The 14,700-nt window shown below is 43.8% G+C and overlaps 1 protein-coding gene across 1 annotated transcript in view; it reads left to right on the top strand.

Annotated features, from left to right (window-relative positions):
• The window catches only part of gmds (GDP-mannose 4,6-dehydratase), a 183,266-nt gene that overhangs the window by 56,718 nt on the left and 111,848 nt on the right, over positions 1–14,700 (top strand). The window contains exons 5-6 of the mRNA XM_039811883.1: positions 5,557–5,749; positions 6,897–7,001. Of these exons, the coding sequence (XP_039667817.1) occupies positions 5,557–5,749; positions 6,897–7,001 (298 nt within the window). The remainder of the gene's footprint in view (positions 1–5,556; positions 5,750–6,896; positions 7,002–14,700) is intronic.

Raw genomic sequence — 14,700 nt, 5'->3', positions numbered from 1 at the left:
CATCATGTATTTTTAATCCTCAGTTTCCTTCTTGGCTACTAGCACCTGCGTGGAGGAGGGGGCGGGGGGGGGATATGGGTGAAAATTGGTAATTTACAGTAGAGTAAATCCGATTACATATATTTACCTAGATTTTATGATCCCATGCACCACAATCATCACAATTTACAGTGGTGGAGAGGATAGCTCAAAAATATGCATTTCTCTGATGTGAATGTTATTTATTATTTAAATGCATAATACAAATTAGCAATTGAACAATGTGTAATTTCTTTTTTTTATTCAGAATTACACATTTTGAAACCCCCTTTTTTTTCTCGAACGTCATGTGTGGGGCTCCGTAATCTTGTACTTTCTCAAAAGAGCATAAACGAAACTGAGAATAACAAAAAATACATTTGGACACAAATTTACACAAATATATACCTGTAACATAAATACTAAAAAACAAAACAGCTGACATGCCCATGTCAATGGCATATTAAGGATTATCATCAGATTAATCCCTGATATATCAGATTATGTCAAATTGGGCCATGAACACATAACAATGCGTGCTAAACACATAATTGTCATTATCTATTGCCAAACAGAATCACTTTATAATGATATCAAACAGAGAAAAACAAGCTAATGCTGTATTAATACAAAGATAATGATAATACTATGAAGCTCTCACCAGAATGTGTGTTCTTTACTCAGTTAATCAATCAATCTATTTTTTGGACAAACCATAAAATTGTATTTTTTGAATATCAGTGGATCTCCTCGTTTAAAATCACTTTAGAAATTTTGCTTCTATGCTCCGGAGTGATTGACTTGGTTTTTTTCTCTCTGAACGCACAATAGAACTCTTCATTCTTCCACTGCTGTGTATATATAGAGTTTAATGCCTTCATATTATCCTGTATGGAAGGCCATGCAGGTATGCAGAGGGAGGCCACGGCTGAATACACGTAGCTTATATTTATACATCTGTCAAGACGCACACACACCAACACTCTACTGTATGTGACACGCACACATTCACACACGCACACACTCACACATTCACACACGCACAGAGGCACATTCCCCAGTTTTAAGCATGCATTTCAACAGGCCCTGTGTGAGCAGGAAAGAAATGAAACCACTAAATGCAGCACGTATATCCTGTACATTTAGAACCTTTTAAACAGATCGCTTTTTTTCTCCGCGTCGGCGGCAGACCCCCAATGCTGACAGAGCCTGGCTGACTTCCCAGAACAGAACAATATCTGCTAGGTCGACCAAGGGGCCCAGCAGCAGACACACACACACACACACACACACACACACACACACACACACACACACACACACACACACACACACACACAGACAGCGTTGTACACAAACGTCTGGCCTTTAAACCGTCAGCGCTCAGGCCCTGCCTTACATAATGACAGAGAATGGAGGCATTAAGGCAATTTGTTTGATTTAAGTTGTCAAGGCGTCCTGGACCCTGCCCCTCTCAGCTGGTTTTGATACCCGGAGTCTGTGTGTGTGTCGCAGGCCTTTTTTTGGTGTTGGAATAACAAGAGGAGTGGAGGGACTCCCACACAGACAGCAGGACAGAGGGGGTGTCGGTGAAGAAGGTGCTGTAGTAGCATAAAATAAGGTTTATGAGGTCCAGGGAGAGTGAGCAGTGACAAAAAAGGAGGAGAAATGTGTAAGGATGGAAGAGCTGAAGGTGGACCTGAGAGAGCTGGAATTACATGTCTATTGTTAGAAAGGGAATCTGGTGTGTGTGTGTGTGTGTGTGTGTGTGTGTGTGTGTGTGTGTGTGTGTGTGTGTGTGTGTGTGTGTGTGTGTGTGTGTGTGTGTGTGTGTGTGTGTGTGTGTGTGTGTGTGTGTGTGTGTGTGTGTGTGTGTGTGTGTTTTTGAGATAAAATCTAAAGTTTTTTTGTTTTTTTTGTCATTTCAACATTCGTGTACTCACATTGAAGTGAAGCTAGAGTACCCGAGTTGGTTACTCGCAAAAACAATTGAGACACAGCCAGTAAAGTGATCTCGACTGGTCCTGGCTAACTGCGCCTTGCTAACCCTGCTAACTGCTAACGTTACCAGAGGACCAGGCAAGCAGGCCACGGCTGTTTACAATGTGTAGCCTGTTCAGCGGCCGTAGCTAGCCGACAACGGTTAGTTACATATTTTAAGCCAAGAGAGGGAGGCTGTAAATCCTAAAAAGAGAGGACCGTGAGTTTGCAGTGTAGCGATTGTTGCCGTAATTCTAAGCCAATAAAGTGTGTTCAGTCGGTTGGAAAGGATGGCAAGGTAGTGTTATTTTTAGCGGTTCCTACTGTAATTCTAAGCCGAAAAATTGTGTCTGTCAGTTGGGGACAGAGCTCCGCATGAGCGCGGGCATTTATGACTGTCAATATAGCCAGCATCTAACGTTAGCTACTCGGCTGTGCTGTGATGTAATGTCTGGCTATGTGAGACAAGCGTCCAGCAACATTGTTGTGGATGCTGCGGTTTCAGACTGGCAACCTTCGTGAACTTGGAGTCTGGGGAGGAGGGGTGGGGGAGACGACTCTCTCCAGTATTTCGAATGTGTACTGCAGTAACTATTTTAAACACTAGCTGTCAGTATTACATATTGCACTTTTAAAGGTCCCATGGCATGAAAATTTCACTTTATGAGTATTTTTTAACATTAATATGAGTTCCCCCAGCCTGCCTATGGTCCCCCAGTGGCTAGAAATGGTGATAGGTGTAAACCGAGCCCTGGGTATCCTGCTCTGCCTTTTGAGAAAATTAAAGCTCAGATGGGCCAATCAGGAATCTTCTCCTTATGAGGTCATAAGGAGCAAGGTTACCTCCCCTTTCTCTGCTTTGCCCGCCCAGAGAATTTGGCTCACCCATGAGAGAGAGACATCATGGCTTTCAAACGAGCAAAGTGGCAGTTGGTCAAGGCCACACCCTCCACCTTGCCCCCCCCCCTCTCCTCCTCAATAGCTACAGACACAGAAATGGACGTCCTAAGGAAAGCTCATTGTTGGACTGGCTCTAGTGGCTGTAATTCTGCACCAAGGCTGAATTTTGGGAAAGAGACTTCAGATACAGTATTAGGGGACCACTAAGGTCTATATAAAAGAGACTTCAGATACAGTATCGGGGGACCACTAAGGCCTATATAAAAGAGACTTCAGATACAGTATCTGGGGACCACTAAGGCCTTTATAAAAGAGACTTTAGATACAGTATTAGGGGACCACTAAGGTCTATATAAAAGAGACTTTAGATACAGTATTAGGGGACCACTAAGGTCTATATAAAAGAGACTTTAGATACAGTATTAGGGGACCACTAAGGTCTATATAAAAGCATCCAAAGAGCACCATGTCATGGGACCTTGAAATAAAATTGTCTAATATTATTATTAGTTATTGTCTAACTCACTGGTGCAACTATAGTGTAGTAGCCATCGTTGTGACACATTGAGTGGTACTGAGTGGAAAAGCAAATCATCATGACATACATGAAGCATGTCACTCAAACGTCCCCTGAAGTAGTAAAAGCAGAAGTAAAGCAGTAATATATTGTCAGACAAAAATATCAGATCTGTGTCGAGCGATGAGGAGACTGTAACGTTCCTCACATTAATAAATTAAACAAATAGTTCTGGAAGTACAAACCAGTGCTGGAACAAATATTCAGTGAATCAATAGATTGACTGGAAGTTTTAGTTTTTAATATCCTGGGTACCGTTCTAAAAATGCAAAGAGTTCCTTGTTTTTTATTCCAAATCATTACAAATGAAATAATTTTGGCTGTTGGTCGGACTATAAAGAATTTGTGGATGGATTACACCTTACCTTACACCTTACCTGTTTTATTCTATAAACTAAAAGATAACTTGATAAATTGAATGTTGGCTAGATAAATTGAAGACACAAAACATTTTTATACCTGTGTGTTTGTGTTAGTGTATTCAGATTGTCCGATGTATTCCGTTTAATATTATGATCACTTGAATTCTCATGGATGAATGTCATGTAAAAAAAAAGTCTAACTCAAAATGGAAGTAGCTGACATTCTGAGGCCGTGTGGTCAGCAGTTAGTCCCTCGGACATCTTTACGTGCATCAAACATCTCCTCAGTAAATAATAATTTTTCTCCAGTCTACCTGTGCATTCAACTGTTCAACTTTAAGTACACTATTCAGTTTGTTGGGATTTCGGAGTGGACTTGCACAGGTATTGCCATTACTGTGTGCACCTCTTGTGTCATGTAGAAAATGTCATGTAAACGTACAGTATATGTTGGTGTATAAAGTGTCCCCTCACTTTCTCTTGTAAATGAAGTAAATGAAAATGTCAGAATGCAAAGTAAACGCGTGAGTGGAGCGTCACAGGTAATTACACCGAGCTGTGGAGTGTAATTGAACCTGATCAAACCTGCTCACTGTGTGTTTGTGTGTCAGTGCATGTGTGTGTATGGACTTTGAGTGGAATAGAGGCCCAGTGTTCTTGGGTCCCAGCTTTAAATAAGGGGTCTTTATCTGGCTGTGTGTACAGCGCCGGTGTGGAAGCACTAAAGGGCCAAAGGGTTTCCTCCGTACAGACGGGGCTCATGCCATTCGCTCCAGGTGTGATGACCACTAACCAGCACGGCTTTAAACCGTCACGCGTGATTTGGAGCCTGAGGCCAACCTGGCACTCAAACAAGCACACATAGTCCAAGTGCACAGTCGTGCACGGCACATCCATTTCTAATTTAAACTTAATTTCCCCCCAAGTGTTCATTAAGTTCCCTCCCATCTTAGCCCTCAGCAGTGGAAACAGGCATTCTGGGAGTTGGAGTATTTAGTTTGAGGTATGAGCTTTCTGATCGGCTCTGATGGACTCCAGAAACAACACATTCTCCAATTACGTTCGGCATCATTGTCGCGCCCCTCTTCTTTTATGGCAGACTTTGACTTTGTGTGTAATGTGCAGTGACCTTGTGACATCTGTCAAGTGACTCACTTTGCATCATTTTGTTTTTAGGCATACTTTGGCAATAGCCTTCATTATTTACATGTTGGTGATTAAAAGGGTATCTCTTAAATGAATTTCAAAACTTGAGACCTCACAGGCAGAACAGTCACAATACTGCACCCTGATTGTCTGACATGACAATACCAGCTCCTCTTAATTTAGATATGGCTGAGGTGGGGGGGCAAGGTGGAGAGTGGGGGTGTGGCCTTGACCACCTGCCACTTTGCTCGTTTGAAAGCCATGATGTCTCTGTCTCTCTCATCTCTAATAAGTAGCTATGCAAACTGTGTGGCAGTGCAAGGCCTGCCTGTTGCAGTATTATTTATTATTTCTTGTTCCGTGATTTCACCAGGTCAAAACTTGAATGTTTTTGCCTAAGTTGAGTCAAAGGCAAGCCTTAAGTCCTTATTTTTAAGACAAATCGATGTCTCCAGTTTACACTTCTTTTCTATAGTCTACATTAAATAGTATGAATCCTTTACAGAATGTTTAATAATAATGAGTAGAGGTAATGTTATCAAGATCACTCAGTCATCTCTTTTTCTTTCTCAGATCTCCTTCGATTTGGCAGAGTACACCGCTAACGTGGACGGCGTAGGTACGCTTCGTCTCTTGGACGCCATAAAGACGTGCGGTCTGACCAACAGCGTAAAATTCTACCAGGCCTCCACCAGTGAGCTGTACGGCAAAGTTCAGGAGATCCCTCAGAAGGAAACCACTCCCTTCTACCCTCGCTCACCTTACGGTAATACTCGCTCACCCATACATAACGCACTGTAGATCCATGTGGAAACACATGCACGATTAACATTTTCTACCTTGCACTATTCGTCAAACTATTGCGTATGGCCATATAAGGGCATCCAAACACAGTTTGCATACAAACACAGTTTGCTTGATACCTCTGCAGCTGTGTGTGTGTGTGTTGTGTGTGTGTGTGTGTGTGTGTGTGTGTGTGTGTGTGTGTGTGTGTGTGTGTAAGAGTGAGAATACAGGGGGGCTTCAGTGCTCAGGCAGCGTTTTGAGCTCTCCACACACCCCGAGGCCAAAACGTCTGACTGAAGACTAGAGTGGCTCTCACTTTAACAAAGACACCTTTATATCCACAGCACTCACTTTCAACACACTTCCACACACACAGGCAGGCTGTACACGTGTGTGAGCGATCAGGTTTCATGTTCTCTGTTGTCTAAATGCTCTCCTCACTGACACTTTCCCCATCTGTCAGCACTCAATCTGAGGCTGCATGGGAGGCGCATACCATCACAAGGAGGGCTGCTCCTCTATTAATTAGACTTTGGAAAGGGGAGGCAAGGGTTGCCATGGCGACCTCCCTTCACCTCCAGTGTACATCCTGACCTACGGCTTAATCAACGGGCGCCTCCCTTTGCTTGCTCTGGTATTCCCCTCATCGCAGGAGAAGGGAGGAGGAAGATGGTGAGAGGTAAAGAGGGAGAACTTTTTGTACGAGCCTGCTTTCGGTCAATCAGCAGGAGTCTGTGGTTCACGTTCCTGACGGTGAAATGTGATCTGCGGTACCGCTGTGTTCAACCATGACATGTAGTGTAGTTACAACACAGAATCCTTTTCTCTTTTAGGGTCTTTCTGCTGCTTCGGGAAGAGAGGATCAGTGTTTTTCTCTCTGCTTACATGGTCACTCTGTCAGGTTAAACTGTGCTAGTGGCTACATGAAAGTTTAATTTGTTGATTGAGTGAATAAAAGCATCATGTGAGTGTGAAAAGTCTGCTTGTGCACTGTTGTAGTCCACAGAGGAACGATTGAAGAGACTGTTGGGTTTTGTGTGCAGTGATACCTCTTCACTTTTCTGGTACTAATATGCTTCTGTCACCCTGTTCCCTCTGTTTCGGTCTTTCTCCGCCTCTCTCCTCAGGTGCCGCGAAGCTCTATGCCTACTGGATCGTGGTGAACTTTCGAGAGGCCTACAACATGTTCGCTGTCAACGGGATCCTCTTTAACCATGAGAGCCCGAGGAGAGGTGAGCTCGCAGCGCGACACGCATCCTGCTGTCCTATAACACAAACTTGTTTTTTGTCCTGACGTAAAAAGAAATTGAGGTTGCTGTAGCACCTGGTAGTAATAGAGTAGAAGAGGAGAAGACAAGAATGATTATGACAGTTTTTTGTAAAGTTGAAATTACGTTGTCTAAAAATATTACTTAGCAACAGGCAGAACCCACAATAAAGCAGTAAAACAGAAGGTAAACCATTGTTGGATTGTGTAAAAGTATTCAATTACATGCTCTATATAAAGTCATATTCATTCACTGGTGGAGCCAGGTTTCTCATAAACACTTGACACATTCTTACACACATTCTGACACATAGTGAGTGGGTTGTGGTCACATTTTTAATATGTGCTCTGAGCCCAGAGGGTCGCAGGCGCTGGTTTAACCCGATTTACACGCCACCGCGACCCAAAATGAATACCACATGACTGCAGCCCCAGTGCTGCGCCCAGGTCAGCCGCTCAGGTGTTTATGATTTATCCCCTAATGAAGGCCCTGGCTACGACCCCAGCAAAGGTCAGGGGTCAGCCAATAAACCCTAATGGGTTACCACAGATAGATAGGTGTGGGAACCGGTGCAGTTCACAGCCAGCTCAGCAAAGATGGGGCGGTCGCCACTGAGGTCATGCAATGCAGAATTGGTTGACAGAGTCGACCTAGGAATGGTGCGTAACGCGTACAAGCCAGAAGAAAGAACGTGTTGGATGACAGGAGGAGTGCGGGAGATAAACAAGTAGTGCTTAAACAGAAAATGAATCCTAGACAGTTATAATAATTGGTTGATTGGTCGGGTCATTTATCAAAAACCCGCACACATTCTCTGGTTCCAGCAGCTTACATTTGAAGATTTGCTGCCTTTGTGAATTAGCTATCTTTGAGGTTCTTGACAGTTGTTCAGACAAAAAAAAAAATGTTTAGAAGCTTTAGAAACTGTTCACTGTTTTCTGACATTGTGTAGACTTTGCGATAAAGTAGTATCAAAATACTATAAATCAGCTAGTTAGTAATCATGAAAATAATCATTAGTTGCAGCTCTAGTGATAAACAAACATGCTGATTGAGTGGCCCTGTGAAATCAGAGATGCTTGTGTCCTTTTCATTACACACACAATGAGCTTATAAGGGCAAAGCTCTCTGCTCGCCAGATAACGCGTCCTTAGCCTTTTGATCCCTGGTCGGCTCTTTCTCAACGTCCTCTCTGACTTCGCTTCCATCTTTCCATTTTTTCTACAAACACTCCTTTTCTCTTTCTTCCTCTCTCTTGCCTCCTTCCATGTCTTCATCCTCCTTTTTCCACAGTCAGCATTTCTGCAGCAGGCCATTGGGTTTGCTCCTGCCACTTCTATTCTCAGAGTTACGGCTGTTGTTGCTCATAAAGCAGGAACGCTGTGCTGTGATGTGGCCAGATGTCCCACTGCTGTATTGCACAACCCAGTGTGGCGCTTGTGTTGGCTGCATTGGCCAGTGTTTACCCAGGCCCCCGGGGGCCCGTCGTGACCCTGCCGCTGCCGCACTGAGGGGGCGTTTGGCCGTGCACTCGGCACCCACAGGAGGGCTTTAGAGGGGAGGAGTTGATGCTTTGAGCTGCAAAACACCCCCATGGCACAGTTTGAGTTGGAATTATGTTTTAAAGTTATATGCTGCATTGGGGGATTGAACAGGAAACTGAAATGGTGACTCCAGTGACGCCTCAAAAAATGAATACATTTAACGTTGCTGATAGTGTTCAGTCATAAACTGAAAGTGTGTTAATGAAAATTTTAGCTTGCATCGTTTTTTTGGAAGTACAAAATATAACATCTCTGTATTTTAGTAAAGAGAGACATAAATGGATTAACATCAATTTACTTTATATAGACCTAAATATTACATAATTGCATTCAACATCATTGTACAGATTATATACTCTATAATGTGAGGGTACAGTGTCGTATTGGGACACAACATAGATATTTCTAGTGAAAAATTCAACGTTAATGAATTAAAAAATAGAACTCAGCAGTTATGATGATGGTTAACTAGTTAAAGATGAAACTTGTACCAACAGAAACTAAAATTGTCTTAACCGTAAAACTACACCAATAACACTAAAATATATAACCTTAAAATCAATACATTCATACTACTGGTTGCTCTCTTTGATTACCAAGTGACTTCAGTGAAATTGCTTAACAAAACACCAATATAATGACATAATTTAAGAGACCTTTACATTTCTCCTCAGCCACACCCTGAACGTCTCCGTTCAGTATTTTTGTACCTACGTGTGTTAACGCACTTGTGGTAGAGAGAGATAAAGCATTACTTATTATTACCTGCCCCTACTGTGCTTTTATGCACCACTTGCACTCATGGATAATTAGTCACTAATGCCGCAGGAAATCCATGATGTCAGTGTCAGTGTCACTGGCGCTGACATCACCACTCTCCGGCCTACCCGTCCCACACAGGAAAAGCTGTGACGTCATTGTCCCAGGGTGCCAGTGGCCATGTGTGCCTCTGTTTGAGAAACAAATCGATGTTTGCCTTTATGAGGAAGTTTTTCTATTTCACAACAAACTCACTGAGTCTTGCTCTAAAGGCCAAAGTGACCAGTACCAGTGACCAATCGTGTCCGTGGCGCAGTGTGGCGTGGTGTGATGGGTCATATAGCACGGTCTGGTGGCTGCTGGGAATGGCTGGGGAGGGGAAAGCAAAGCTTAACACCAGTTTCTCCTCAGACCTACTGTCCCTCTGTAGGATTCAACAAGGAGCTCTGTCTCTTACAGAGCCCAGGATGACTTAATCCCAGCAGGAATGCACTTCTGGTTTCTCTTATAGTTCTCATAAACACCTGACCGTTCAACCAATAAACAGCCAATCGCCATCGTTCTGCAGCGAAAGGTTGGAATCGGACAGTCGGGGAGAAAAATATCCCGGTGGAAATCCAGCGTGAAGCAAAGCAAACAGAAGCCTGCATCTGCCGGCCGGTTCACACCGCGTCTAGCTCCTGTCTGGTTAGCTTAGCTGTTAGCCATAACAAATAGCCCTCGCCCTGACTCTGGAGAGGGGGATTAGCGTTAGCAGGGGTGCTAAATAGACTCCATATTGCTTTGACATATGAGACGCAGTGCAGTACTCCACACGCGAATAATCAGCACTGAAACCTGTGCAAATAACCGGTTCATATATTTATTTCGTCGTCATATTGAACAAACATACAGCACCTCAAAGTCCCCAAAAATCTCATTTTGACAGTAAAAGACAAAACCCAAGCTTAATTTATAGTTATTAGCAGTGTGTTGATCTAAGGCTGTGCAGTAAATCAGCACAGTACTATGTTTTGTGTGTGTGTGTGTGTGTCCACTGTTGCTGCTACTGACCAGCTCCAGTTGTAGGCTAATCCCCTGGTTTATTTGGTTTATAAGTCCCATCCATCTCTCCACCCTGAGAGCTCTGTGGTTCACGCTTGGCAGTATAGAATAATATACTGTTATGTTAGGAGAGAAGACCAGTTAGCATTGGGGAAGTTAGAATAGCATTGCCAAATTCAATGCTGCCCCCTCAAATACTCGCACATACAGCCGCTGAGCCGCTACATGCCTCGGATTCATCTTTCTGCTTTCGTTGAGGTTGAGCCCAAAAGGTCAGATCGCATGATAGATTTGTAAGAGGATATGTTTTCCATTTATTGGAGAGGTTATTTTCTAAGGAAATCTTCAAATAGGAATGACTCGGTCAGGGGGGCGTCGAGGGGATTTGAAATGATCTCGTAAGAAGGAACTCTGCACTTTTAGTTTTTCGGTCTTTCATTTCGTCGGGAATGAGAAAAGGCTGAGTGAGAGCAGTCCAAACATTAGCTGAACTGTGGCCAGGTGAAGAGCGGCATCTGACGCCCCAAAGCAGAGCTGACGACAGAGTTCTCTACTTCCCTCCACGCCTTCCACCACCTTGTGTCACGTGGCCAAAAAAGGTGCTTCCCTCCGCCTCAGCCTACCTTGGTTTTAGACCTGTCACGTGGTCGTTTTAGGTATCAACCTTCACTCATCCCCATTGCCGCCCTCAAATCTGTTTGTTGTCCCAGATCACCATGGCATCCAAGAATCTTGTTGACTGAGTGCGCACTTTGAGCAGCGCTAATTGTACCGCGAGTTGAGGGTTCCCCGTTGCCTCTCTCAACCTTTGCCAGTTGCTCTCAGAGGACAGTCGAACCCAAAAACGTTTCGCTATACGCTTATTTGGTTGAGTCAAACTCTCTGGGATGCTGCCAGACACAATTACATCTTTGTTTTCGATACTGGGGTGAAACACTTTGTCTCGAGCGCTCTCGGTTCTGCAATGTGGAGGTGGTGCTGTCAGCGTTGGAGCTCAAGAAAAACATGTATGATCTACTCCCCTCTCTTTCTCCACACCCTCCCTTTCTTTCCCCACACCTTTGCACACCCTGTGCCGTCCATCCATTTTCTTGCATCACACCCAGTGAAAAAAAGAAGTGACTTACTTTGTCTCCACAACCCCCCCCCCCATTCCAACCCTCCTCACATCACATTTCTTTCTCTCTGTACCTTCCCTGTCAGTTGAGTCAGCTCGGAGCGAGGGCAGCAGTCTGTCAGGTGTGAATAGATGCTGTGTTGGCGGAGCTGAGCGCATGACTTCTTTTGGATGTATCGCAAATAGTCTCCCTTCGTCAAGGCTCCGGAGATCAGTCAGAACGTGAATTGTGCAATAACGGTGATGGCAGACACTGACAAGTCTTTGGCCTGGGTGGAATTTAGCCAATCCCCGACCAGGGGAAGATTCCTCCTGCAGAATCACTCAGTGCTCCTGCAAGTCAGGTATTTTGCTCATAACTCAGTGCAGATAAACAAGATGGGTATGAAATGAGTACACATTGATTTTAATGTAAACCGGGCTACAGGGTCGACCGAAATCCTGAAACGTGGGGGTGGAGATGTAAATTTAAGAGTTGCATTTTCCACGTCAAATCTACCACAAAGCCTTTCACTCCCCTAAGCCATTGGTAAAAGACAGAGTGGGATGATGAGATTTTAAGCTCTGGTTGAATTCCAATACAGGTGTGTAATCCCTTTGTCGAGGTAACCCAAGGGTTTCTATTGGCAATCAAAATTACGTCTTGGCTATTTTTTTTCTTTAGCAGCTTCAGAAAGTGGCAAGTTCAGACAAGCTCACGGCAGAAATGACTCAACTGTCAAATATCTGGAAAATACTTGGAATGAGTCTTTGTGTTCAACTTTTTTTTTTTAAACAAAAGTAAGCGGCCCACTGTCCTATTTTTAGAATGTGGCTCATTAAAGCAGTCTGGGTTACCAAATCATTCCACGTTTTTATTAAGAAAAGGGAGAACTAAGTTACATCCTGCAAATCACCTTAGAGCAGATTTATGTGGTGATGAAAAACATATGCCAGGTCTAAAGTTGGAACAGGAGACTTGGCTTAGGAAGGAAGTAGATGTTGTACCTGTGCAAATGTAACATTAAAGATCAACTTGATAAATCTTTGACATGATTCAAACCTTGAATTTACTCCATTTTTCCACAGCTGGTGTGCCATTCGGCTGCGCCACGACCACATATTAAGTCTTCAAAATAAATGTTACAGACGAGTGATTTGAATAAATTACACTGCGGTTTTAATCTCAATTAGTAACTGCACATAAATACACTCTCAGATGGTAATATGGATGAGTGTGAGTCAGACATCTTGAGGTCTGAGTGCGTACAGTAAGGGCTGGGCCGTCACACAGTTTGAATACAGACTTCATAAGTCACCTTTCTTTAGCAGCATGGTTCTAGCAACAGAATCTGTTGAGTAACTAAGGCCAGTCAAGCCAAAATCCCCTCAAACCCACAGTCCCCTCCCTGACTCGCCCACACCAGAGCCCCCAGCTGACAGCTCCCGTCCCCATCCTGTCTGGGCCCACATGGCCTGGCTCTGGATGGGAGACATCTCCGCACATTTCTCCTCACCCTCCTCCTCCTCCTTTTTTCTCCCCATGCTTCAGCACAGCTGTGCCAACGAAGCCCGTGTCTTACGTTTTTCCTGTTGCTTCTCTTGCCAAAAAATAAAAAGAAATGATGGAAAAAAAGAGAAAAGAAACGGTTAGGTGAGAATGAAAGGGAGAGAAAGAGATTGAGTGTCCATTTCTGGCATGGGTTTTGCTGTCTGCTCAGTTTTCACGGCCCATGGTTTTATTAGACTTTCCGCCGGGCCGCGGGCAAGGTTAAACGGCCAACGCTGCCCCGTTTTGGGCTTGAAACCTCCTGTTCGCCCCCTCTGGCCCCCCTCCACCCCCTCCTCCTGGCTGTCCTGCGGTGCCGCTGCCAGTAAAGGAAACACATTAACACCCGGGCCAGTAACAGAGCAGGCTTTGTCCGCAGCCAGGCATGCCGGTCCATTAGGCCCACGCTCTGGTCCACACCGCACCAATTAGAGCAGGCAGGGAGCAGAGCCATTCCAAACAGAGGTGTGAGCTTTACAAGGGGACTACAGGTGTGCTTGGGGGGAAATAATGGACTTTATTACTGATTGGGTGTACTGTGCTACACTGTATCCCTCTGCCACCTTTTTAAGAGGCTTTTTTTTTTTTTATGCGGCTCTGCAGAGTTTTGACAACCTGTGTTTAACCTGCAAACCTGAGTTTCCCTTGGATGTTGGATCAAGTCAAACATCTGCCTTCCAATTTACTGTAGTTACCAATCTGGGCTCTTGTTACATTGCCTCACCTCTATTGGGTCCTAATATGCAATATATTCTATAGAGCTACAACTAATGAAAAATGAATTATTGTGTAACCTATTGATTCATCTTTTAATCCAGAAATGTAAATTTTTGCAAAGGTCCATCACAAGTTTCCTGAACCCAGGGTGACATTATAAAATTGCATGCTTGTATTATTAGTTTTTAGTTTACGACATAAAATAGAGAAACAAATGAAAAACAAAAATTGTTTATAGCAAAAAGTGAACTGTGTGCTGAAGTTATGGACACAATGCAAGTGCAAAGACATAGTACAAAAAAGAAGGCTTTAAATAGAAGTTACTCATGTTGCAGTGTTTAAAGCAGCACATACTGACATTTAAGAGGGAAACCAGACTCAAATCAAAGCTGCAAAATTATCTTAACTTTAGTCCCTAACATGGGCAAATATCCCAAAACACTGTATTCTTCACCTCCTAAAATGCAACTCCATAGCATCTTTTCATAAGACCCTGCTTGCATGGTTTAAAAACTCCACGTCTTTAAAAGTGGCTCTCCATTACAAAGCCCGAGCTAAGATAATGTAACCCTGGTGACATCACAAGGGGTGGCTTTCTCAGACTTTAGAAAGTTCCTCCTGAGCCACAGAAAACATTATACAGCTGTTTCTGGCTGAGCAGTATTCATTCCCCATGACTATTTAACTGATGTAAAATCTGTGGAGTTCCCCTTTTTAAATAGTTGTCGATTAAGTTTCGGTCCATTGACTAATTGCTTAATCGCTTGAGCACCAGATAGATGACGTGTTGTGTGTTCATGTGTGTGTAGCTGCATGGTAACTATCCCTCACCCTGTGATGTGCCTGCTGATATGGATGAGAGCAAAGCTGACAATCATGTGTCAGTGGCAGATGAATAATTGTTGCTTAACATTTGACTGTAGTTAGGGGGAGCAGTGGTACCTGCCAGAACAG

The sequence above is a fragment of the Perca fluviatilis genome, chromosome 9 (genome assembly GCF_010015445.1).
Source record: "Perca fluviatilis chromosome 9, GENO_Pfluv_1.0, whole genome shotgun sequence".
In the NCBI taxonomy this organism is placed as follows: Eukaryota; Metazoa; Chordata; class Actinopteri; order Perciformes; family Percidae; genus Perca; species Perca fluviatilis.
The sequence above is the reverse complement of the archived record's forward strand: the minus strand, read 5'-3'. Positions and strand labels throughout refer to the sequence as shown.